Source organism: Hemitrygon akajei, chromosome 1 (assembly GCF_048418815.1).
Source record: "Hemitrygon akajei chromosome 1, sHemAka1.3, whole genome shotgun sequence".
In the NCBI taxonomy this organism is placed as follows: Eukaryota; Metazoa; Chordata; class Chondrichthyes; order Myliobatiformes; family Dasyatidae; genus Hemitrygon; species Hemitrygon akajei.
The window spans coordinates 30,248,099-30,272,724 of record NC_133124.1 but is presented as its reverse complement, the minus strand read 5'-3'; the positions used below and the strand labels follow the sequence as shown (position 1 = coordinate 30,272,724).

Sequence of the window (24,626 nt, the reverse complement as noted above, 5' to 3'; positions counted from 1 at the left end):
GTTTTTCATCTTCCAGCCTTGCGGCAGAAAATGGGATGAAAGCTGACCAAGTACAAGGTGTTTGTTCCACGTTTCAAAATCGAGCTTTGCACTTTGATGTTAAAAAAAACTTCTTAATTAGCATAAAAGAAATAATAATTTCTACTCTTTTGAAAATTATACTGTACACATGTATTACCTTAAATAGTTGGAAGGCTTACACCCATCGTTGATAGTTAATTGTCAAAGAAAGACATGAATTTATTTAAGCGGCAGATTTTCACTGTGTGCTAATGTTACCTTTTTACAAAAATACATATATAATATAGCATGATTTAAGAAAATAAATAAACTACTGAAATCCAAACCATCAATGATGCTTTGTAGACATTTGTGCAAAAAGGATATTAGAATGTAGAAATACTGCCGATTTTAAATAATGACCAGCAGTACTCTAACACCAACACAATGACTCACTACCATGAAAGCTGGGGATAGTCTAGATAACGACTTATTTTGCTTCTATTGATTGCTTCATGAGGATATGAAAGTTAAGTTGGCTAAACTTAAATTAAGGTTTTTTAATATTCTCCAAGCCAGGCAACATCCAGTAAAAATTCTCTTCCCTCTCTTCTGTGTAATCACATCTTGGCAGTCATAAAACATGGAAATGGGTCTTTTTGGTCTACTGTGTCCATGCTGGCCATCAAGTACCTTTCTGTACTATCCCATTCCCCAGCATTTGATCTTAGCCATATATGCCTTGGAGTTTCAAATATTCATCTAAATACTTGCGAAGTGTTGTGCTGGGACCAGTTGTCTGCCACCCTCTCATCCAGCGTCTTCCAGCTTCAATGACCCTCTGGTCAGGAAAAAAAATCTTATTTAAATCCCTTGCCCGTAAAACCCCTCTGATCAGAGATTTCTGCTTAGTGGAAATTAGTTAGTCCTTCCTTATTGAATAATAGAAATATTAGTCAGGATCTAGAAAGCAATCCTTTTTGCATTCCCTGAATTTATCCTCCACTATTAATTTGGTTTGATTATTCAGTATGTAGATTAAAGTTCCACATCATTATTTCAACACCTTATTACTTCCACATCCAATTTCCTAAACTCCAATTGATATTTTCTAGCCCTTGCTGGTTTTTGTTCGGCTCCACTCAAGTGGAGTCTATATGATTTTCAGAGCTCAGGTTCTACCTCACCACTGTCTTCAACCCACTCTTCAATACTCTTATCAATTGTAAAAGTTAAGTATCATGGAATATTCCCAGCCTTAGTCTCATTGCGTCACGCCCGTGAAGAGAGTTTTATATTATTGGTAATTAATTCCCCTTCATTGTTGCAAATGCTTTTTGCACTTAGGTAGCTTTTCATTTTGACTTTCAACTATTTTCCCCTCCTCTGCCTGTAACGTGAGCTATACTATTATCTTTTCTTTGCACTGGGTCTTCCTGCCAGACATAGATTTTCTGTGTAAAATAAAAACAGAAAATACTTGAAACATTGAGCGGGTCAGTCAGAATCTACAGTAGTTAGTCTAAGGGCTTGACTGTCTTCTTGAATAAAGAATCTTAAGTTCCAGCTCGTTAGTTCTTCAGACTGCACTCTCACTGCAGGTATGGTTGCTATGGATTCCATCAACCTCAGACGCTGCAGTAACAACACATTGTCTGCCCTGCCAGACCCAAATTAAAATATTTAAGTTAATCAATCTGTTAAATGTTGGCGTTTTTATCCTTACATCTCTGAAGTCCCTCACTCACCAAAGTCAACCAATATGGTTTCCCAGATGTTACTACTCTGTGATGTCTGACTTAAGTAACTAGTTCTAGGTAATTACCGGCAGTTGTTTACCACTTTGCATCATTGCGGTTTACAACTGCAAGTTTGGGGAATTTAACTGTTAGACTGGTTTTAACTAATCAATTTTAAATTAAAACAGGTAACCCTCTTTGTCACAACCACGGATTCGGCAGCACAGTAGATACGGCAATTGCGCTTGTGAATTTGCACTTGACAACTAATTATTATTTCATTGTGATAGTATTTAACTCCATACTTGTTGTCGTAGTGCTTGTCGAGACTTGGACAGAGCACAGCGATACTTTGCTGCCTGTTTGCATTCAGCCTTGCCTGAGAAATTGACTCTGAAGACTAGTGGTATTCGTTTAATGTTTAGATTTTCTTTTCAGCCGCAGCGTGGGCTTCGTTTCCCCTTTGAGAGTTTTAGTTAACGGCCCTATTTGGCCTAGTGTTTATTGTTTTATTTTCCCTTTAACACTGTTCACATCAAAGTCTGTGAACCATCGACCTCCTTCAGTGTCTCTCACTCTGCACTTGGGCCATATCCAAACCTGGTAACCCTCTTACTCACCAAAATCCACTCTCTGAGGATGCTCTACTGAAGCCATGGTGATAAATACTGAGATCCTCCACCCAGGGTGAGTTCTATACCACTGAGACTCACAGTGCTTGTTTCAACTGTTATTGCAGAAAAAAATATTGGTTAATCAGCAGGGCTCTGGTGATATATTGTGATCAGTAAGCTAGATTCCTGCCTATGTCTGTCGTAATGCCATGAATCATCGTTCCAGAGACGGTGGAGAATGCCAAAGGCCAATGGACTTCCATTTGAAACTGTGTGGATCTTCTTTTGTACTTCCTAAGGTTATAAACCTAGATGGAATATCAGAGAGGAATTTGATTCTAGAATCAGAATCCAGTTTATTATTGACGTATATTATGAAATTAGTTTTGCAGAAGTGGTGCAGTGCAGTACACACAAAATACTGCAGGTTACACTAAGAAATACTTTATTTTTATAAATAATGTGGAAAAAGGAGCTAGATGGCGAGGTTGTGTACGTGGAGCATTCAGAAATCTGACGGTGGAAGGGAGGAAGTTGTTTCTAATGTGTTGAGTGTGCGTCTTCAGGCTCCTGTCTCTAGTCCCTGCTTAAAGTAATGAGAAGAGGGCATGCCGTGATGGTGAGGGTCCTTGAGATTGGATGGAGCTTAATGATGTTTCTGACTTGGAAGTCAGAATGCTGCTGTAGATCCAAGTTTGGCTGCGAAAATATTATTGGGAATTATTAAAAGCACAAAATTCATTTTATTGAGCTGAACATCATGAGTGCCATTAACTTTCTCTATATTCAAAGAGCTGATTCTACAACCTAGGAAGATACGTCTTAAGATTAAGATACAGTTAGTTTTAGTTTTTTGCCAATTTCTAATAAAGCTTTCAAAATGAAAACCTGACCCAGAGTGTCCAGTGACTGGCAAACATAGACCATTTGTGGCTGTTGGATATTGAAGTGCATCTTTAGTTGTTGCTCTGTATTCTGTTCATTGACCAGACCTTTGCAATGTAATGAGTTAATGAATATTGTCCTGATAACATTTTTGATTGTCATGGGCTCTAGTTTTACTGTATCATCATATTATTGTTGATAAGGAGGTCATTTTAGAACATAAACCAATATAGCACTAGATAAGTCCACAATGTTGTGCTGGTCTTGAAGTAGATTTATACGTAATGTTCTCCTACTGTTTATCATACATATCCCTCCATTCCCTTCAAATTCATGTGTCTATTTAAAAGCCTCTTAGACTCCACCAAGTTGCCTGCTTCCACTACTACTCCTGGTAACCTATTCTAGGCACCTTCCATACTCTGCATAAAAAATCTGTCCCTTTCATCACCTTTAAAATTCCCCCTCTAAACTTCAATGCGTGTTCTCTTGTGTTTGACATTTTTTATGCTGGAGAGCACATTCTGACTACCTACCAGCGATGCCTTTTCATAATGTGAAAAACCTCTCCCTTCAGCCTTTCATCCTTTAAGGGGTATCAACCCTAGTTTAGGCCATAAGTCTCTAAGTTTGTTCAACCTTTACTTGTAGCTCATACTCTCTCACTCATTCAGCAACACAGTAAGCCTCTTTTGCAGATATTCCACAGTCTCCACATCCTTCTTCTAACAGGGTGATCAACGTCAACCCTGACGCGCATTGGCATCCATTCTAGGAAGCAAATTTGAAATATCACCCACTGCTTCGTCCTCTATTCTGGTTTATCTTGCATAGCCTGATGAATATATAGTGTATTTGTTATTTTCCCTCTTCACTGTCTCCGTGCCTTGGACAGGTTATTTTCCTGGGTGCTTTTCCTTTGACCCATAGTTCAGTATGTCACATGGAACACATGCATGTCTCACAAATAAATAAAAGTTCTTGTCTCTCTCCATCTGCTTGTCACTGATTATTTGTAACATTGTGATCAAATGGTATTTGTCATTTGTGAGTATAGGCTGTAGGCCTCATGGGGTTATTCACAAAAGGGGAAATGGATGGCATTGTTTCTAAAATGTTTTATGTCCAAGCATTCAAACATGCATATTTTCAACTGGGTAGTGATCAAGATTCACCAATTATTCCTCCTTGAACTTAGTTGAGTAGTTACCGACTCTATATGCTCTACATGGGAGTTGTCAGTAGAGTTTAGAACACAGAACATTTGCACACTTTGTGCTGTCTATTTAAGCTACTCTAAGATCAATCTAACACTTCCCTCCTACATTGCCCTCCATTTTTCTATCAATAGACAATAGACAGTAGGTGCAGGAGTAGGCCATTCGGCCCTTCTAGCCAGCACCGCCATTCACTGTGATCATGGCTGATCATACACAATCAGTACCCCATTCCTGCCTGCTCCCCATATCACTTGACCCTGCTATCTATAAGAGCTCTATCTAACTCTCTCTTGAATGCATCCAGACTTGGCCTCCACTGCCTTCTGGGACAGAGCATTCCACATATCCACCACTCTCTGGGTGAAAAAGTTTTTCCGCATCTCTGTTCTAAATGGCCTACCCCTTATTCTTAAACTGTGGCCTCTAGTTCTGGACTCACCCATCAGCGGGAACATGCTTCCTGCCTCCAGTGTGTCCAATCCCTTAATAATCTTATATGTTTCAAACAGATCCCCTCTCATCCTTCTAAATTCCAGTGTATACAAGCCCAGTCGCTCCAATCTTTCAACATATGACAGTCCCGCCATTCCGGGAATTAACCTTGTGAACCTATGCTGCACTCCCTCAATAGCAAGAATGTCCTTCCTCAAATTTGGAGACCAAAACTGCACACAATACTCCAGGTGGGGTCTCACCAGGGCCCTGTACAGCTGCAGAAGGACCTCTTTACTCCTATACTCAATTCCTCTTGTTATAAAGGCCAGCATACCATTAGCTTTCTTCACTGCCTGCTGTACCTGCATGCTTGCTTTCATTGACTGATGTACAAGAACACCTAGATCTCGTTGTACTTCCCCTTTTCCTAACTTGACTCCATTTAGATAGTAATCTGCCTTCCTGTTCTTGCCACCAAAGTGGATAACCTCACAGTTATCCACATTAAACTGCATCTGCCATACATTTGCCCATTCACCCAACCTGTCCAAGTCACCCTGCATTCTCATAACATCCTCCTGACATTTCACACTGCCACCCAGCTTTGTGTCATCAGCAAATTTGCTAATGTTACTTTTAATCCCTTCATCTGAATCATTAATGTATATTGCAAACAGCTGCGATCCCAGCACCAAACCTTGCGGTACCCCACTGGTCACAGCCTGCCATTCTGAAAGGGACCCGTTAATCACTACTCTTTGTTTCCTGTCAGCCAGCCAATTTTCAATCCATGTCAGTCCTCTGCCCCCAATACCATGTGCCCTAATTTTGCCCACTAATCTCCTATGTGGGACGTTATCAAAAGCTTTCTGGAAGTCCAGGTACAATACATCCACTGGCTCTCCCTTGTCCATTTTCATAGTTACATTCTCAAAAAACTCCAGAAGATTAGTTAAGCATGATTTTCCCTTCATAAACCCATGCTGACTCGGACTGATCCTTCTACTGCTATCCAAATGTGTCATAATTTCCTCTTTTATAATTGACTCCAGCATCTTTCCCACCATTGACGTCAGGCTAACTGGTCTATAATTCCCTGTTTTCTATGATTTATGATAGTGGAAAATCCATATGTAACCATATTACAAGGAATACACCATGTGGTAGATTTTGTACAATAGTCATCCATTTCGCAATTTACCCATAATTAATAAGTAAATCATATAGTACGCCCTGGCTGCTATGTGTGTGATGGTGAAAGCAGAAATCAGGAATTTGCAGTCTGTGTTGATCTGTAACAGCTTTGCTGAGAGACTTGGAATTCAAGTATATGAAGAGTATGAAGTTGCAATACCTACCCACAATAGGCCAATAAGAGTAATCCATTTCATTCATCATAATATATTCACAAATCTTAATTATACTCAAACAACCTCTCTGACATTGAAAGTTTAGTTTACCTCAGAGTTTTTTTTAATGTTATTTACTTTTCATTTCTTTTCTATCTCATTAATCTCCACTTCCTAATCCCACCTTTCTTTGCGTCTCACTACATCACTTTCCATACATGATTTGACATTGGATTATGTATTCTAATATTGAAGATTCTTTTCATCAATTTACAGTTGCTCACTTTGACTAGTTAAGAGATACAAGAGATACAAGTTGGTTTCCCTGATTCCCAAGCAGGATGCAAAGTTGAAACACATTTCCAACTCCTGCCAGCTGTGTTGCAAAATTTCATTGCAAGCATGTTGGAACTATAAATATAGAATGAAATATGTTGAGAACTTCACTAGCTACACGTCTCCAGTCAGAGAAGCAACCATCTTCTTTCACTCTGCCACAAAGCCAATGTCTAATCCAACTGACTACCTCATCTTGAATACAGAGTGACAGAAACTTCTTGACCAACCTCCCATGCGCAGCCTTGTCAAATGTCTTACTGAAGTCCATATAGGCACCATCCACTGCCTTGCCTTCATCAACATTCCTAGAAACTTCCTTGAAAAACTCTATAAGATTGGTTAGATATGATTTACTACGCGCAAAGCCATACTGACTATCCTTAATGAGTCCATGTCTAACCACATATCCAGTCCCTCAGGATAACTTCCAATAACTTTACCACTGCTGTCAGGCTCGCCAGCCTATAGTTTACTGATTTATTTTTAGAGCCTTTCTTAAAAGCAGAACAACACTGGCTATCCAATTCTCTGGTGCCTCACCTGTTGCTAAGGTTGATTTAAGTATTTCTGCTAGGACCGTGGCAATTTCTGCACATGCCTCCTGCAGAGTCCGAGGGTACACCTCGTCAGGCCCTGGGGATTTCAAAGGTTCAAAGGTCAGAGAAATGTATACAATACACATCCTGAAATGCTTTTTCTTCGCAAACATCCACAAAAACAGAGGAGTGCCCCTAAGAATGAACGACAGTCAAACGTAAGAACCCCAAAGTCCCACCTCCCCAGCTCCCCTCCCTCCTGCGCATACGCGGCAGCGAACAACAATCCCCCCTCCCTCCACCAGCAAAAAATAGCATCAGCATCTAGCACTAAGACCTCAAGCATGAGCAAAGCAATAGTAAATACACAGACTTGCAGTTACCCCAAAAACTTTGCGTTTCACCTGGCTCTCTCGACATACCACAGGCTCTCTCTCTCTCTCTCTCTCTCTCCCCCTAGTAAGGGAGATGAAGGTGTCTCCATTTTTCCCAGCAAGCAGGGAGACATAACAAACAACTCGTTGGTTTACAATGTTAAAAGTCCGTTACGTCACTTTTTCCGAGCTCTGTTTCCAAAGATTTCAAAGATCCCGAGTCTTTAGGCACACGGCAGTAGATTTTACGACTCCCCCACTGACACATGGGTCTCCTGCCGTGCACTGACCCTCGATCCACCCGTCTCCAGAGCCCCAAGATCTTAGGCTTCCAAATCCGAGTCGAACTCTCAGGCCGAACCCTTGGCGTGCCGAACAACGGCCAGTCCTGAAAGCCTGAGAACTGGTCCAATTCCAGCAAAGAACTGAGGTTAGTGTGTAACTCCAGGTCAGGGTCTTCAAAAGAATCCTGAAAGGGAAAAATAAAGATATTAAAGATGGAAATAGAGCTGCTTCCAAAGATGCAAGAAAGGAGTTGCTGTTTAGCGCCATCTTAACTTCCACCCTATTTATCCACTCTATCCACCCTAATTTGCCTAAAGACAGCAAACACCTCCTCCTGTGTAATCTGTATCAGGTCCATGAAGCTGATGTCACTTTGCTTCACTTCTATAGACTCTGTGTCCATACCCTGAATAAATACAGATGCAAAACAAAATTTACATCTCCCCCAGCTCTTTTGGCACTACACATGGATTACCATTTTGATCTTCCAGAGAATTAATTTTGTCTCTTGCAATCCTTCTGCTCTTAACAAAGCTGTAGAATCCCTGAGGATTCTCCTTTATCTTGTCTGCTAGATCAACTTCGTGCCTTCTTTTAGCCCTCCTGATTCCTTTCTTAAGTGTCTTCTTGTATTTCATAAGCACCTCATTTGTTCCTACCTGTACCTGCAATCTACCTTCTTTTTTTCTTAACCAGGGCCTCAATGTTTCTTGAAAACCAAGGTTCACTACACCTGTTATCATTATCTTTTATTCTGACAGGCATACACAAGCTTGGTAGGCCTCCCACTTACTAAGTACACCGTTAGCAGTAAACAGCTTGTCCCAGTCCACACTTGCCAGATCCTTTCTGATACCATCAAAATTGCTTTTCGCCAATTTAGTATCTCAGCCCACAGTCCAAACCTATCTTTTTGCATATTTACTCTGAAACTAATGGCATTGTGCACACTTGATGCAAAGTGTTCCCTTACACAAATTTCTGTCAACTGCCCTGTCTCATTCATAATAGCAGATCAAATATTGCACGCTCTCTCATTGTGACTTCTATGTATTGATTAAGGAAATCTGATCAAACAAGAAGGTACATCAATGTCTACATAATGCATGGTAGAGAAAGCATTTGAAATGTGTGTGTGTCAATCATGATGCTAATCCAAATTAATCTCATCTGCTGCACATGTTTGATATCCCTCCATTCCATCCCTTTACAAGTGGCTATTCAAATGCCTGTGAATCTGACTCCGGAAAAGACCGATAATTGGTTGCTTTGCCCATTGAGTTGCTGCTGAGGCTACTGAGAACTGGAAGCCTTTTTGATGGAGACCTTCATGGATTAGGTAGCATTTTTCAGCCAGTTTCCTGTCTAGGCCCATGATTCCCTCAGTGCAGCAGTTTATTCCTGGTATAGTGACTCACTTTATTACTTTAGTGTTTATTCTGTGAGTTGTATGTCTTCTCTGGCCTTTAACCTCCTGGGCTGTGTTCTCTTCTTGTAACTGCTTTACCGCCAATGGCCTTTGTACTCGTTCCAGAATACTTCTTTAACCTGGTTAAATATAGGTGTGACCATCAATTCAATACTCAATGGTCACCATCTTCTTTAAACACTGTGTTTTTCTTGTCTGACATTTAATAATCTATTATTATACGTTCCCCTCTTTGCCCCAAATGTGTTTCAAAGAGGAACAATTCTCACAGTGAAGACAAACAGACTATATGGCCCACATTTATCCACATTGGCATTGCAGCAAGAAAAGTATAATCTAAAAAATGACACAACTGATTTTTATTCGAGTAGTATGTTTGATTCAAGAAGATATGAAGATTATAACTGAGCATGACAGAGTGGGGTACTCTTTTAGGAATTTATTTTTTTATGAATATAACCTTGTAGATAAGACAAGATTTTTTTTTATCAGACTAACAGTTGCTTTTAAAATTATTGGATGAGGCAGAACACAGAATGTTGAACAAATGTAGGCTTAATCGTTGAAGAGATAAGATATATGAAACTTTCTTGGTTCTATTTCATGATGTAATGCAAAATCTGATAAGACATGTTAGATTGTGCCTGTTATCAATGTTTTCTGAAGAAAGCATTTTTCACTATCTTCAATACAAGCTGTACAAAGTACTTTATAGTTCTTCATTTGGAGTTATGTTTACCTTCCAAGTTCAGCAGACTGAGCAATATTGTGATACCCAGCATTCAATAAAAAATCAACTTGTTGTTTCTGACATTATTATTTTACCTTTGAATTCTATTTTAATAATGGTCTATTAATGTAGAAGTGAGTGTAGCTTATGAGTGAACCCCAACCAGCGTAGAATTGACAGTCATAATTGTTTTGTACCTGACTGTGGACAATCTATGTCAACATGCTTTATGTTGGTAAAATGCAAAGTAAACAACATGCAGTTTAAATTTTATGAAGTTAAAATTGAGATGGTGCCATTACCACAAAATCATGTGTTTTATAGCATTAATTTAGTAATCACAGTATCCCTGCTTTAGAACATCTTGGGTTTCTTCTTGTATTGTAGAAATATATTTCAGTATTTTCTTTTACCTTTCTTTCTCTTCTTAACTTTCTATGCCCTGGTAGGCCGCAAGTAAACCCATCCATTAGGTTGATGTTTACCAAACAGTCAAAAAGATACCATAAGAGCAGATGGTATACACCACTTTAATTTTACGGAGAGAATATTTGTCTGCCTCATTTTGTTTCCTAATTTAAGTGTCAATATTTGTGCAATGTCCTTGCAAAGTTCAGTAGGTCAAGCAGCTAGTAGGTCCTGTGCACTTGAACCTTATAAATATTTTCACTTTGTGCCACCTTAGTCTGCAACTTTGTTTTTAAATATAACAAATATTATAAATTAAAGTCCTCTTTTGAAGTGTCTAATGTAATTAGAAAGTCAGTAGCTATTACTGACTTTCAATATTGAATTATAGTTACTTAAAAAAAAGTACCATAAACATCATAACCTCATTTAGATAGACTTGGTCAAGAAGCCGCTATTAGCATAACTGTGCAGAATGAGTGCGTAAATTCAAGGACTCCTCCCATTCCATTGCATAAACACATTTCAAAATTCTGAATATGCATCAGACAATCTAGTGGATGATCCTGTTGGATAGTGGGACTGCTAAGAGAGAGCTCTATGTACAATCATAATGAAGCTGTCTGGATCGTTTTTGGATATGGACATGGCAAGTTATAGTGAGGCTTTGGATTCATCTTATGCTACTTTGGAGTTTGAAAATGTGCCGTTGCTGTACAGTGCCCAAGGTAAGTTATAGGAGTTGATTGATACTACATTACTTGGGTATGAAGATCAACAGACTGATGTAAAGTTTTTTTTTAAAAAAAGGAAGTAAATTATATAAAGGATTGAAAAATTTAAGAAACTTTATGACTAGCAAGTAATGGTAACTATGATTCACTTTTAATGAATGACCACATATTTAGTAATGTTGTGACTCTAGGTGCATTTTTAGATAATATGCCACTGATTTTCAGATAGTCGATTAGAGTCAGAAGATTAAAGCCTGTTCCATTTATCTGCCTATTCATTTTAGTCTTTCAACAGCAGCAGAATAAAAACAGGTTAATACATATTTCTGAGTCAAAACTTGATTCATTTTCTGAAGTCATTAACTGTCGTTAGAGTAGACCCATTTTATGTTCTTTGTAAGATGAAACTATATTTTTTCCACAGCTTAAACCTTCCTTTTGGACTTGATGAAAAGTGAAATGTTACAGAGCCCAGTGACCTAATGTTAACTAATTAATAAACTAATAATTATTTTCTCTGTTCATTGTTTCACTGGCATAAAATATTAACTAATTTCTTTTTTACTGATTAAGTGCAGGATTATCTGTGCATGTGTATGTACATTAACATCGATTTCAGATCATTGGTGATATATAGGCTTGTGTAATGCAAGTGACAAATTGACTGGTGGCAATAGGAGCAAATGCCAACTTAGTGCTTTAGTTTGAAATGCCTCAGTTAAGTTTTGAAGATATCATGCATACCTAAAGTAATACTTCGATATTTAAATGGAAGGGACTGAGTTGAAGTTAAGAATAAACTTTTCCTAATTTCAAAGGAGATATTGCCCATAAATTCGAGATTGTGATCCACATGATGTTGTAGTCCTGCAACATTAGATGTTGTTCTATGCTTGATATTATATTGTTGAAGATAAATTATTTGTTGGCAAATATACAGTACTTGTCATTTAAGAAATCATTTATGGTTACTTGTTAGAAGACAGGGGATAATTTTGTAACTGTGCCAATGCCAGTCTTAATTATTTCCATTTGAAAACCTGCTTGGAGTTCTACCTTTGCCCCTTTTGATTATTACAACTGAAAGGCAAAGCACATGCCTCCTATTTGGCTTTTTATTAAATTACAAATTATATTTTAATATCTTTTTTGATTCCTCCATCCCTAAATCCCCATGCAATTTGCCTAAATTGAATTAGTACGTTACTGCAAAATGATACGGTTTTATCTAAATACATTGATTTCTGAAAGAGGTTTGCTCTTACACATTTTGATGTGTTTCATTCCATATAGTTGCCTATGTGATCAAAGAATAACTGAGAGCAAAATTAATGTCCAAGGGAATCCTTAGATCCTTTTGTTTCTGAGAATACAAAGAGGCTCATCAAAATAATAAAGGCATTTGATAACTCAGTTTGTACTGTAAAGTGGCAGCACACACTAATTGAAATGGGAAAGGAGGATGATGGGCGTCTGTTAGCGAGCTTTTTCATAGCTTTGTAAATATGCTGCCAGCTGGATTGATTGTTTATTCCTTTTTCACTCAGATAATTCTCCATCAGCGACAAACACAATGAATACATCAGACAGTGGAATAAACTCTCTGTGTGCAATCTGTGGGGACCGAGCCACAGGCAAACACTATGGTGCCTCCAGTTGTGATGGATGCAAGGGTTTCTTCAGGCGAAGCATAAGGAAGAGCCATGTGTACTCCTGCAGGTATAGACCTCCAATCTCGCACTACTGCAGCATCGACACTGCCAATTGACCCGGACTAATATACAGACAGATCTTCTGACTGAATCTTAGTTCTTAAATAAGCTTGACGAGTGCTGGGAAGGTAGGAATTATTAGGAGAGGAACCCATCTTCAAAATGATTATCAATTTATGGACAGATGTTTTATGAACTAATTTTGTTCAGATTAGTTTTTACAGTGTGAAGATGTTGGGGTGGGAAGTTATTTTTGGACAGTGGTACTACATAACTATTAATGTATTAGTTGCCTAATATACAATACACTCTCTTGTCCTGCTACTGAGTCTATCCCACTCCTGTCTGAAGCAGAACCAGTATGTTTTCAGCCTTGTTGTAGCATCATTAAATGAGCTTTGAATCACACATTCATTCAATAATATACCACCTTCTGTAACACTGCAAACTTCCTCCCTGCTTCAATACATCTTCTGTTGAAACCTTTACTTGAACTTTGTACACCTACACTGGCCCACTCCAATTCTCCTACCTGCCCTTTGTTGATCTACTTTTACATACAGTTTGAGATTACCTACAACTCTTGTCCCAATCCTAACTTTACCAAGTTCCATTCTTTCTTCACTTTACTGCATGTCTCATGATCTATGTTAACTTCATTTAAGAAATATCTTGATTTAAAAATTCTCTATCTTGTTTTCAAGTTATCCTTCTAAAGTCTGTGAATTCCTCCAACCTTAAAACTCTTCAAGGAAATCAATACTTCTCATGTACTTGCCTCTTGATCGTGGCTGAGTTTAATCAGCTGTCACTGGTAATCTGCCTTCAACTTCCAAAGTACTCATTTCTAGAATTGCCCTTTTAGTCACTTTACCTCTCTTCACTCCTTTGAAACCTATGTATTTGACTAAAGCTTTGGTCATCCACCCTGGTACCTGTTTATGTAGGTTGGAATCATTTGCTGTTTGTTAATGTTTCCATGTGGTGCTTGTAACTTTTTGGATGCTCAAAGTTCTATAAAAATGAAAGTCCGTGTCATTCTTCTTGCAACAGCACCTTCTGAATAGTTTTGTTTTATTCCCCATGAAAAGTTCAGGCTTCTGCATGAATGCTCCAATGTTGGACACCCCATGGTGTCCAGTGACAGAGTGTGAAACCAGCTGCAGATCCCCAGCATTTACACTGAGGAGGCTGCCAGTTGGAGCTGTGCCAGATTGAACCTGCCACAGGTTCATACATTTCAATGGAAAAGAGTAACTATAAATGAGAAGAGCTTTTTATTTTTTTTCTTTAAGTACACTTTTTAAAGCATTTTACACATTTAATATTTCTGTTTTTAAGCTTTTTAAGAGTTTGACTTTTGTCTTAATCTTAATGAGCTAAGATATTTATTCTTGCACTAGTTCTTTCTCATTGCTTTGGATGTCAGAGATTTTGAGGTATGTCTTCCCTGAAGAAGTTTAAATCATCTCTATATGGGAGTTCAGTAAGACCTTCTCCCAGTGCTTCCCCTGTGTTCTCTGTGGTTTCCCAACTCTTCAATCATATGCTCACTCACACATTCCTCACCTATCACCTGCAAGCTTTTGAATCCCAATGATATCTATTGTTTAGCTTAGCCATCTATTAAAAGTATTCCCATGAATGAAAATCAAAAAAAAAACTGTAGAAGGAGGAAATCTAAAAAGTCAAAAGAGAAATAGTCAATGATTTGGATATGCAACCCTTTATCAAAACTGAAAAAGAGAAAGCCTCAAATTAGCTTTCAGTAGAAAGAAGGTGAGGGACAGGTGAATAGAGCAAAGGGAATGTCTGTGATAGGATGAGTTGAAATGACTTAATTAAAGCAGTTCCCAGCACTTTAAGTTTATGGTCTGCATAACATGTTGTTAATGTTAAGGTTGTGAGATGTCCTCAGCTGGCCAAACTTCTACAAAAGGTAAGAAAGACTGAGGAAATGTGGTGTTAAAACAGAAAACTGAAAATGCTGGAAAAATTCAGCATGTCAGGCATATTCTATGGAAAAAGATACAGTTAATGCTTCAAATGATGGACCTTTCATCAGGCTGGAGAAAGAGAAAAAGCAAGTTAGTCTTGGTTTCAGAGAATTGTGTGTGTGTTGGGGGGGGGGTTAGATGTGATGGGTGGAACAAAGGGAATATCTCTGATTGGGCGATGGATCACATTAAGACGCTGGGCCTGTATAAGTTGTTGCTAATGTAGTTCTGGCCTCCTGGAGCATTTCCAGCTGTTCTGAGATGGTACTCAGTCTTGTGACAATATTGCTACCGGCTAAGTCACTACACAGGGTCTTGCCACTTAGGATTGGAAAGGTATTGGCAGCAAGTTCCAGTGCAGAATTTCTTGAAGTAAATAATTCTGCCATTCCAATAGCAACAGATTGATGATAAGTGTTATTCTGGAATGAAGAAAATGTAGGTATAAATTTTAGGTTTGCTCTTGTAGGGAGGCAGTGCAAATGAGCCAGTCATGCTGTTACATCTTTGTGTGCCACAGGCTTCTAGTCACAAATGTAAATACCTCCCAGCATGAGTTATGGAAACAGAAGTAAGTGGAAGAACAATAGCTGGAAGAGCATGAGCTGGTTCATCTTACTTAGAAGAGTTGTTAAGAATCAGAGTGCAGCAAGTTAACATTAATACTCAGAGGAAGAAAATGAAATCTCACTGAGTGGGTTGACATTGCAACTCCTTCCTTAGGCTATGTCTAGAGGGCTGATGCTCACAGGCCTTAAGTCTGGGGTACAGCACCAGCATTGTATGGGGTGGGGGGAGAAAGAGAATAAAATCAGATCCAACACTGCTTGAAATGTTTGTTTGGCAGGAAACAAGTTGTATTGTGTTCGGCTCCAGACCCCCATAACGTTCATGGACTCTGGTTTTGGGCTATAATTTGTCCTGTGTGACTTGTATTTTACTGATTTGTGTGACTGTTGGAACAGTGCTTCGCACCCTGGAGTAATGCTGCTCCATTTAACTGTATTCACGAGTATTTGTGTGTGGCTGAATGAAAATTACACTTGTACTTGAAGGTAATAGTCAGAAAAACCAGTGTCTTAAGGTTGGGATGGGGAAGTTGGCTCCATCCAGCATTGTACAGTGAAGTACAGATTTATTAAGTGAGTGAGCATTGCACTGTTTGGAGGCTGAAAATATACAACTGGTCCTCCTGGAAGCTATGTCCACAAACCTGAGTTTGGATGGAGTATGTGGAGTGGAGCTTCAGCAAAATCTGATGATTAGGAGACCACAAGAACGTAAAATGTAGGCGATTTGGCCCAGTAAACGTGTCCCACCATTCAATCATAGCTTGTTTTTTCCAACCCCATTCTCCTATCACTTCCCTGCAACCCTTAACCTCTATATCAATCTAGACCTACCTCAGGAGGTACCTAATAAAGTGGCCACTGAGTGCATGTCCATGGTCTTCTGCTGCTGTAGCCCATCCACGTCAAAGTCTGATGCTGTTGTGCATTCAGAGATGCTCTTTTGCATACCACTGTTGTGACATGTGGCTATTTGAGTTGCTGACCCCGTCCTGTCAGCTTGAACCATTCTGCTCTGACCTCTCTCATTAACAACATGTTTTCGCCCACAGAACTGCCACTCACAGGATGTTTTATGTTTTTCACACCATTCTCTGGAAATTCTAGAGACTGTTGTGTGTGAAAATGCCAGGAAATTAACAGTTTAAGAGATATTAAGACAATTCCCCTGGCATCAAACATCATTCCATGGTCATAGTCACTTTGAACATGTTTCTTTCCCCATTCTGATGTTTTGTCTGAGTACCAGCTGAACCTCATGACTATGCCTGCATGCTTCTATGCATTGAGTTGCTGCCACATGATAGGCTGATTAGATATTTGCATTAACAAGCAGGTGTGCAGGTCTACATAATAAAGTGGCCACTGAGTTTATCAATCTCTGGCTTAAACACCCAATAACTTGACTGCCAAATTCCTCTGTGGCAACAAATTCCATCATCACCCTCTGGCTAAAGAAACTCATCCTCTTCCCAGTTTTGAAGGAAAGGGAGGTTCAATCTAGTATAGCTTGAAAAGAGTTTCAATCCAGTACATTTTGAACCGTGTCCGGCTGGGATATTGGACCCATCAGTTTTTTAAATTCTCTGAATTATTTTCATTATTTAAATGTTGGTGTATTAGCATTAATTGAATGGCAAGGATTTGGCAGCTATCTTGTTGGAAAGATTGACTGAATGTAAAGACTGAAAGAAGACAGAATGGAAACTGTGCTGGTTAAGGGTTATGTTTCGAAATCAACATTGTTTGAATGGTGGTAATGTTGGCACTGCTAGTGTTTAAAGTGTGGGTGATTGGAAATGATAGGTGAAGGGGTTGAACCAGCTTTGCTTGAAGGGCTGAAATCAAAACCAGTGTCATAGAATAACTGGAGATCAGAATTAACATTAGTTGAAGGGTGGCATTTTGGCACCCATTTAAAAAAAATAAAACCTCACTAAACAAATGGACATTGCACCATTTCAGAACTATAAGTTGTGCTGGTTTGCCTTTCTTCCATAGTCCACAGCCCTCCTCCATTTGATTCCTTCTACTTCAGCTGTATATCAAAGTTCAAAGAAAATCTATTATCAAGATCACCCAATACTACCCTGAGATTTATTTTTTGCAGGCTTTCGCAGTAGAATAAAGATGTACAATAGAATCAGTGAGAAACTATGCACAAAGCTGGACTGGCAACCAAAGTGCAAAAAGAGCCAAGCTATGAAAATACAAAAGAAACAAACAATATTAATGATAATAAATGACCTCTTCCATCTCTTCCCTCCCAGTTCCTTACTTCATCCTCATTCCCCCACCCACCCACCTTGTCCCTCACCTGTTCTCACCTTTCACTTGCCTGCTTAGAGCTTTGCAGACTTTTTTGTTATGAAATAAAACTCACATCCGGTGTTGAGGTGTTTGCCGAGCTTGGCAATTATCTTGCAGATGTTTGCTCACAAGTCGAGGTGACGTCCTCAGTGTGCAGTTAATGGTGATTCTCTCTGTTAGTGATCACCTTCACCTAGTCTCACCTGGTCCCGATGAAGGGTCTCAGCCCAAAATGTTGACTACTTGTTCCTCTCCGTAGATGCTACCTGACCTTCTGAGTTCCTCCAGCATTTTGTGTGTGTTACTCTGGTCTCACCTATCACCTGACAGCTTGTACCCCTTCCTTTCTGCTCTCCCCACCCCCCAACTTCTTATTCAGGCTCCTGCCACCTTCCTTTCCAGTCCTGACAAAAGGTCTCAGCCCGAAATGTCAACTGTTTACTCTCCCACATAGAGGCCGCCTGACTTGCTGAGTTCCTGCAGCATTGCGTATGCTGCTTAAGATTTCTAGTATCTGCAGAATCTCTTGAGTTTATGATTTTCTTTTGTGTCTGAGAGCTCCGTACACTGGCTGGAGTGCAGGTGTCAGCATTGGCACATTTTGAAAGACCTGGGGTTTGAATCAATGTTGTGTGAAGTGTGACCATTGAAAGCTGGCATTGTTGATGAGTGGGATTCAGTAAAGTTATTGCTTAAAGGGCGAGTGATTGGAAGAGACTGGGGGTCAGTCTTGCATTGGTTGAAGAGTGGGGAATTAGAATCAAAATTGCTTGAAAGGGTGGGGGAGGTCAGGACTGGTATTGTTTCAAGAGTGGGGATCAAAACAGTCACCATTTCAAGCAGAGGTTCTCAACCTTTTTTATGCCATGGACCCCTACCATTGACCAAGGGATCTGTGGATCCCAGGTTGGGAACTTCTGGTTAAAGAGAGAAGGTCAAAACAAGGAACCTTTTTGAAGTCTGTGTTTCAGATTGGGGAATGGTGATTTAAAGACTATCATTATTTGAATCAACCTGGTAAGTTTTGAATATTGGAGCATTTATTGAAGAATCATGCATTGGAACAGGCACTGTTTAAAGAGACAGAAGTCAAAAATGGTATTATATGAATGGCCAGAATTGGGAATCACCTCTATTTGAATAGAAAGTGATTGTTAATGGAGTGTAGTTCAGAACTGCTTTTATCTAAATTAAATTATATTGGTATTCTCACTATTGAGAATACTATCTCACAGTGATACCTCCAAGCCAGCACAGTTGAAGGAATTAGGTAGATGGGACTATATTTCAAGAATATAAGGATCAAAATTCAATTTTTTGAAGGTTGAGGATTGGAACTGTATTCTTCAAAGGGCGAGTGGTTGGAACTGGCCCTGGGACCCTGCACTGTGGCCGAGTTTTGGGATTTGGCACAGGTATTTTTTGAGTGTGATCATTTGGTATTGGCATTCTTTGAAGTATTGACGTTTTGTAATCAAAATGACGAGGAGTGGGAAATGTACATGGGGAATGGTGTTATTGGAAGGGATGAAGTTCAAAACTAATTTTTTTGGAAGTGTATTTGATGACTTATGAGTTGGAATTAGCATTTCATGAAGTGTGGAGCAGTCTCTGTTTGAGTGTTGGATTATGATAAATGCTTGAGTGATGATTGCTTGAAGAAAGCAGGATCAGAAAAGTCATGGTGACAAGATTGAGGACAGGATTCAGGTAATCATACATTAAAGGGTTTGTCTCAGAGCCAGTATTGTGTCAAGTGTGGAACACTGGCAACCATTAGAAAACAGACATCATTTCATGAGCTATGTAAGTGGTTCTTTCTGTGGCTGGGCCCAGGTTGTGGATAGCTTACAGCAGGGTTCCTAACTTTTTTTATGCTCCGAACGCCTACCATTAACTAAAGGGCTTGTGGACCCCAGGTTGAGAACCCCTGACTTACAGTGTGGCTGGAGAATGAGGCTTGGCAATGGCATTATATGATGGTAAGAGAATCTTAACCAGTATTATTTCACACCATGCAATGTGCGAGAGCCACTGCTCTAAACAAATCAGTTCTAAAGAGTACAGAATAGGATCAAACATTGATTGAAGGTGTTGATTAAAAGTTTAAGTTTCAGTATGGAGACAGGAGCCTGTCTATTTTTTTTTCAAGGGGGAAAGTCAGAACTGATATTGTTTTAGGTTTGGAGCATTGGACCATCATTGTTTGAAGATTAGCACTTTGGAACCAGTCATTTTTTAGAGGAAGGAATAGCAGTTAGCTTAGCTTGAAAGGTCCAAAGGTTTGCAGCATTTTTATATCAAGGACAGGGTTTGAGGAAGTGTTGCATGTTTGGTGGGGTGTGTAGGAAATAGCATTGCTTGAGGGGTAGAAAGTTGGAATGTTCTTTGTTTGAAGGGTGGGTCAATCAGGGACTATTTTTGGAAATTATAATAAATTGATATTATGTAAAAACTAGCGGATTTGATCTGCTAATGCTTGAAAAATTGCTTGGGATTTTGGAATCAGAATTATTTAAAGGTTGACAATAAATAAAAAATCTGTAGATGCTGAAAATTAAAAGTAAGAACAGAAATACTGTAAACACGCAACAGGGCAACTGGCATCTTTGGAAAGAGAAGCAGTTAATGTTTCTAATTCAGAGATTTGGCATATATAGATATAAAGAGGTTACTATAGGTGTAAAGAGAAGGTGGCATGAGGAATTGATAAGGCAGAGGGAATATTTGTGCTAGGGTGAGATTGGCTTAATAAGGCAGTTAGAGGCTGGATATCCTTGTTGACTGGGTTATGTTGCAGCTAAAAGCAAGATTGTGCCTGGTAGGTCAGCATATTGATAGAAAATAATACAGGGGAAAATTATACTAAAGTTGGAAAATTCACATTTTCAAGGTGGCTCAACTGAGACGTAAAAGTTGAAGGTTTGAGAACAGGCGTTGTTTGAAGAGGGATAGAAGCCAGATCGGTCAGGGTGATCAGTCTCGGGACTCAGAAGTGGAATGTGATGAGGCAGGCAGATTGAGACTTGTGATTTTTTTTGGAAGTTGGGGAAGTTCGGAGATGTGCGCAGGGTGGAAATCGATTAGGGGTACAGAATGGGCTGAGCGTAAATGTTAATAATTTACTTACCTGATAGACATTCCATTCCGGTGTCGCTCCAGTCCGACCATGTTGTCTTGTGCATGCCAAGTGACCGGTGCAGGTATAGCGATTTAGTTCTGATTTCCCTGGAGTGTTGCACAATGAATAATGTCCTCCTGTGCGTCCCTGACTCGAACCTCACGTACTCAGAGACTGACTCACCCAGAAAGTTCCGAGGTGGAGCGTTCAGAGTGACGTGATGCAGTCCAGAAATGGTGGCTATCGCATTTCACTTCGGGGAAGAAAATTATTTTCAATTGCAAAATGCTGATAATGTCATTGAATTTCTTGGCATCTGTCTTTTTCAGTTTCACAACTTGTCGTTTTAAAATCCCACTGACAACGCTGACTGTACTCTGGCTGATAGTTGTGTGTTATGTGAACCCTCAGGTTTAATCGGCAGTGTGTTATTGACAAAGACAAGAGGAACCAGTGCAGATATTGCAGATTGAAGAAATGTTTTCGAGCTGGGATGAAGAAAGAAGGTAAGACTGTCAAAGGATGACCAAGTGAATCACTGACCAAAAAGAAATGTATGTATATATATATATATTTATATTTAGCAATACAGCAAGGAGGAGGCCTCTCTGGCCCTTCAACCCATGCCACCTCAGCAACCCCTCAACCCTGATTAACCCTAACTTAATCATAAGACCATAACATATGGGAGCAGAAGTAGACCATTTGGCCCATCAAATATGCCTCACCATTCAATCATGGGCTGATCCAATTCTTCCAGTCATCCCCACTCCCTTGCCTTCACCCCCTACCCTTTGATGCCCTAGCTAATCAAGAACCTATCTCTCTCTCTCTTAAATAAACCCAATGACTTGGCCTCCACAACTGCTCATGGCAACATATGCCACAGATTTACCACCTTCTGACTAAAGTAATTTCTCTGCATCTCTGTTCTAAATGGACGTCCTTCAATCCTGATGTCATGTGTTCTTGTCCAGGGCTCCCCTACCATGGGAAATAATTTTGCCATATCTCTTCAGGCCTTTTAACATTTGGGGTGCTTCTAAGAGATCCTCCCTCGTTCTCCTGAACTCCAGGGAATACAGCCCAGGAGCTTCCAGACGTTCCTCATACAGTAACCCTTTTATTGCTGGAATTATTCTCGTGAATCTTCTCTGAACCCTCTCCAATGTCAGTATATCTTATCTAAAATAAGGAACCCAAAACTGCACACAATACTCCAAACGTGGTCTCACGAGTTCCTTATAGAGCCTCAACATCACGTTCCTGCTCTTATATTCTGTACCTCCAGAAATGAATGCCAAAATTGCATTCCCCTTCTTCACCACCAACTCAACCTGGAGGTTATTCCTTAGGGTATCCTGCACAAGGACTACCAAGTCCCTTTGCATCTCTGCATTTTGAATTCTCTCTCCATCCAAATAATAGTCTGCCTGTTTATATCTTCCACCAAAGTGCATGACCATACACTTTCCAACATTGTCAAGTCAAGTCAAGTCACTTTTATTGTCATTTCGACCATAACTGCTGGTACAATACACAGTAAAAATGAGACAATGTTTTTCAGGACCATGGTGCTATGTAAAACAATACAAAAGCTACATGGAACTATGTAAAAACAACACAGAAAAAACTACACTAGACTACAGACCTACCCAGGACTACATAAAGTGCACAAAACAGTGCAGGCATTACAATAAATAATAAACAAGACAATAGGCACAGTAGAGGACAATAAGTTGGTGTCAGTTCAGACTCTGGGTATTGAGGAGTCTGATGGCTTGGGGGAAGAAACTGTTACATAGTCTGGTCGTGGGAGCCCGAATGCTTCGGTGCCTTTTCCCAGATGGCAGGAGGGAGAAGAGTTTGTATGAGGGGTGCGTGTGGTGTAAATATCTGTAATGGCGGGAAGAGAGACCCCGATGATCTTCTCAGCTGACCTCACTATCCGCTGCGGGGTCTTGTGATCCGAGATGGTGCAATTTCTGAACCAGGCAGTGATGCAGCTGCTCAGGATGCTCTCAATACAACCCCTGTAGAATGTGATGAGGATGGGGGGTGGGAGATGGACTTTCCTCAGCCTTCACAGAAAGTAGAGATGCTGCTGGGCTTTCTTTGCTATGGAGCTGGTGTTGAGGGACTAAGTGAGATTCTCCGCCAGGTGAATATCAAAAGATTTAGTGCTCTTAACGATCTTTACCGAGGAGCTGTCGATGTTCAGCGGGGTGTGGTCGCTCCGTGCCCTCCTGAAGTCAACAACCACCTCTTTTGTTTTGTTCACATTCAGAGACAAGTTGTTGGCTTTGCACCAGTCCGTTAGCCGCTGCACCTCCTCTCTGTAAGCTGACTCATCATTCTTGCTGATGAAACCCACCACGGTTGTGTCATTTCATTTGCCACTTCTTTGCCATTCCCCTAAACTATCTAAGTCACTCTGCAGGCTCTGTTTCCTCAACACTACCTGCTCCTCCACCTATCTTTGTATCATCAGCAAATTCAGCCACAAATCTATTAATCCCATCGTCCAATTCATTGACATACATCGTAAAAAGCAGCGGCCGCAACACCGACTCCTATGGAACTCTACTGGTAACCAGCAGCCGGCCAGAATAGGATCCCATTATTCCCACTCTCTGTTTTCTGCCGATCAGCCAATGCTCCACCCATGCTAGTAACTTCCCTGTAATTCCTTGGGCTCTTATCTTGCTAAGCAGCCTCAGGTGTAGCACCTTGTCAAAGACCTTCTGAAAATCCAAGTACACACATCTACTGCATCTCCTTTGTCTACCCTGCTTGTAATTTCCCCAAGAAATTGCAGTAAATTAGTCAGGCAGGATTTTCCTTTCAGGAAACCATGCTGGCTTTGCCCTCTCATGTCATGTGCTTCCAGGTATTCCGTAATCTCATCCCTAACTTCCCAACAACTTTCCAACCACTGTTGTCAGGCTAACTGGTCTATAGTTTTTTTGTGCTGCCTCTCACCCTTCTTAAACAGCGGAGTAACATTTGCAATTTTCCAGTCATCTGGTACAATGCCTCTGCAATCTCTCCAGCTACTGCCTTTGGAAACCAAAGGTGTATTCCATCAGGTCCAGGAGATTTATTCATCCTCTGACCATTAAGCTTCCTGAGCACCTTCTCAGTCGTAATTTTCACTGCACACGCTTCACTTCCATGACATTCTTGAATGTCCAGTATACTGCAGATGTCTTCCACTGTGAAGACTGATGCAACATATGCATTCATTTCCTCCGCCATCTTTGTGTCTGTCATTACAACATCTCCAGCTTCATTTTCTATTTGTCCAATATCTACCCTTAACTCTCCTTTTTCCTTTATATACTAAAAATGTTTTTAGAATCTGGTGGGAAGGTTTGCTAAGGCTATTGGGGAGAGTTTAAACTAGATTTGCTGGGGGGTGTGAACTGAACCAAAGAGACGGAGGAAGGGACGGCTGCCTCAGAAATATAGAAAGCTTAGAGACAGTATGAGAGGGAGGATAGAGAAGGGATACGCTCAGCCCGATGGTTTGAGATGTGTCTATTTCAATTCAAGAAGCGTTGTGAACAAAGTGGATGAGCTTAGAGCGTGGATCGGTACTTGGATCTATGATGCTGTGGCCATTACAGAGACTTGGATGGCTCAGGCAGGAGTGGTTACTTAGAGTGTTAGGCTTTAGATGTTTCAGAAAGGACAGGGAGGGAGGCAAAAGAGGTGGGGGTGTGGTACTGCTGATCAGAGATAGTGTTATGGCTGCAGAAAAGGAGGAAGTCATGGAGGAATTGTCTACTGAATCCCTGTGGGTGGAAGTTAGAAACAGGAAGGGGTCAATAATTATAC

The 24,626-nt window shown here is 40.1% G+C and overlaps 1 protein-coding gene across 5 annotated transcripts in view; it reads left to right on the top strand.

Moving 5' to 3' along the window:
- LOC140725140 (hepatocyte nuclear factor 4-gamma-like) overlaps positions 1-24,626 on the top strand; it is a 145,848-nt gene that overhangs the window by 87,608 nt on the left and 33,614 nt on the right. For 3 of the 5 annotated variants that reach the window (XM_073040233.1, XM_073040227.1, XM_073040243.1), the window contains exons 2-3: positions 12,625-12,796; positions 21,198-21,292. In XM_073040233.1, coding sequence (XP_072896334.1) covers positions 12,651-12,796; positions 21,198-21,292 — 241 coding nt within the window. In that variant the 5' untranslated portion in view covers positions 12,625-12,650. Of the gene's footprint in view, positions 1-10,900; positions 11,072-12,624; positions 12,797-21,197; positions 21,293-24,626 lie in introns of those variants that run through there. The other 2 variants (XM_073040217.1, XM_073040209.1) reach the window with 1 other exon arrangement.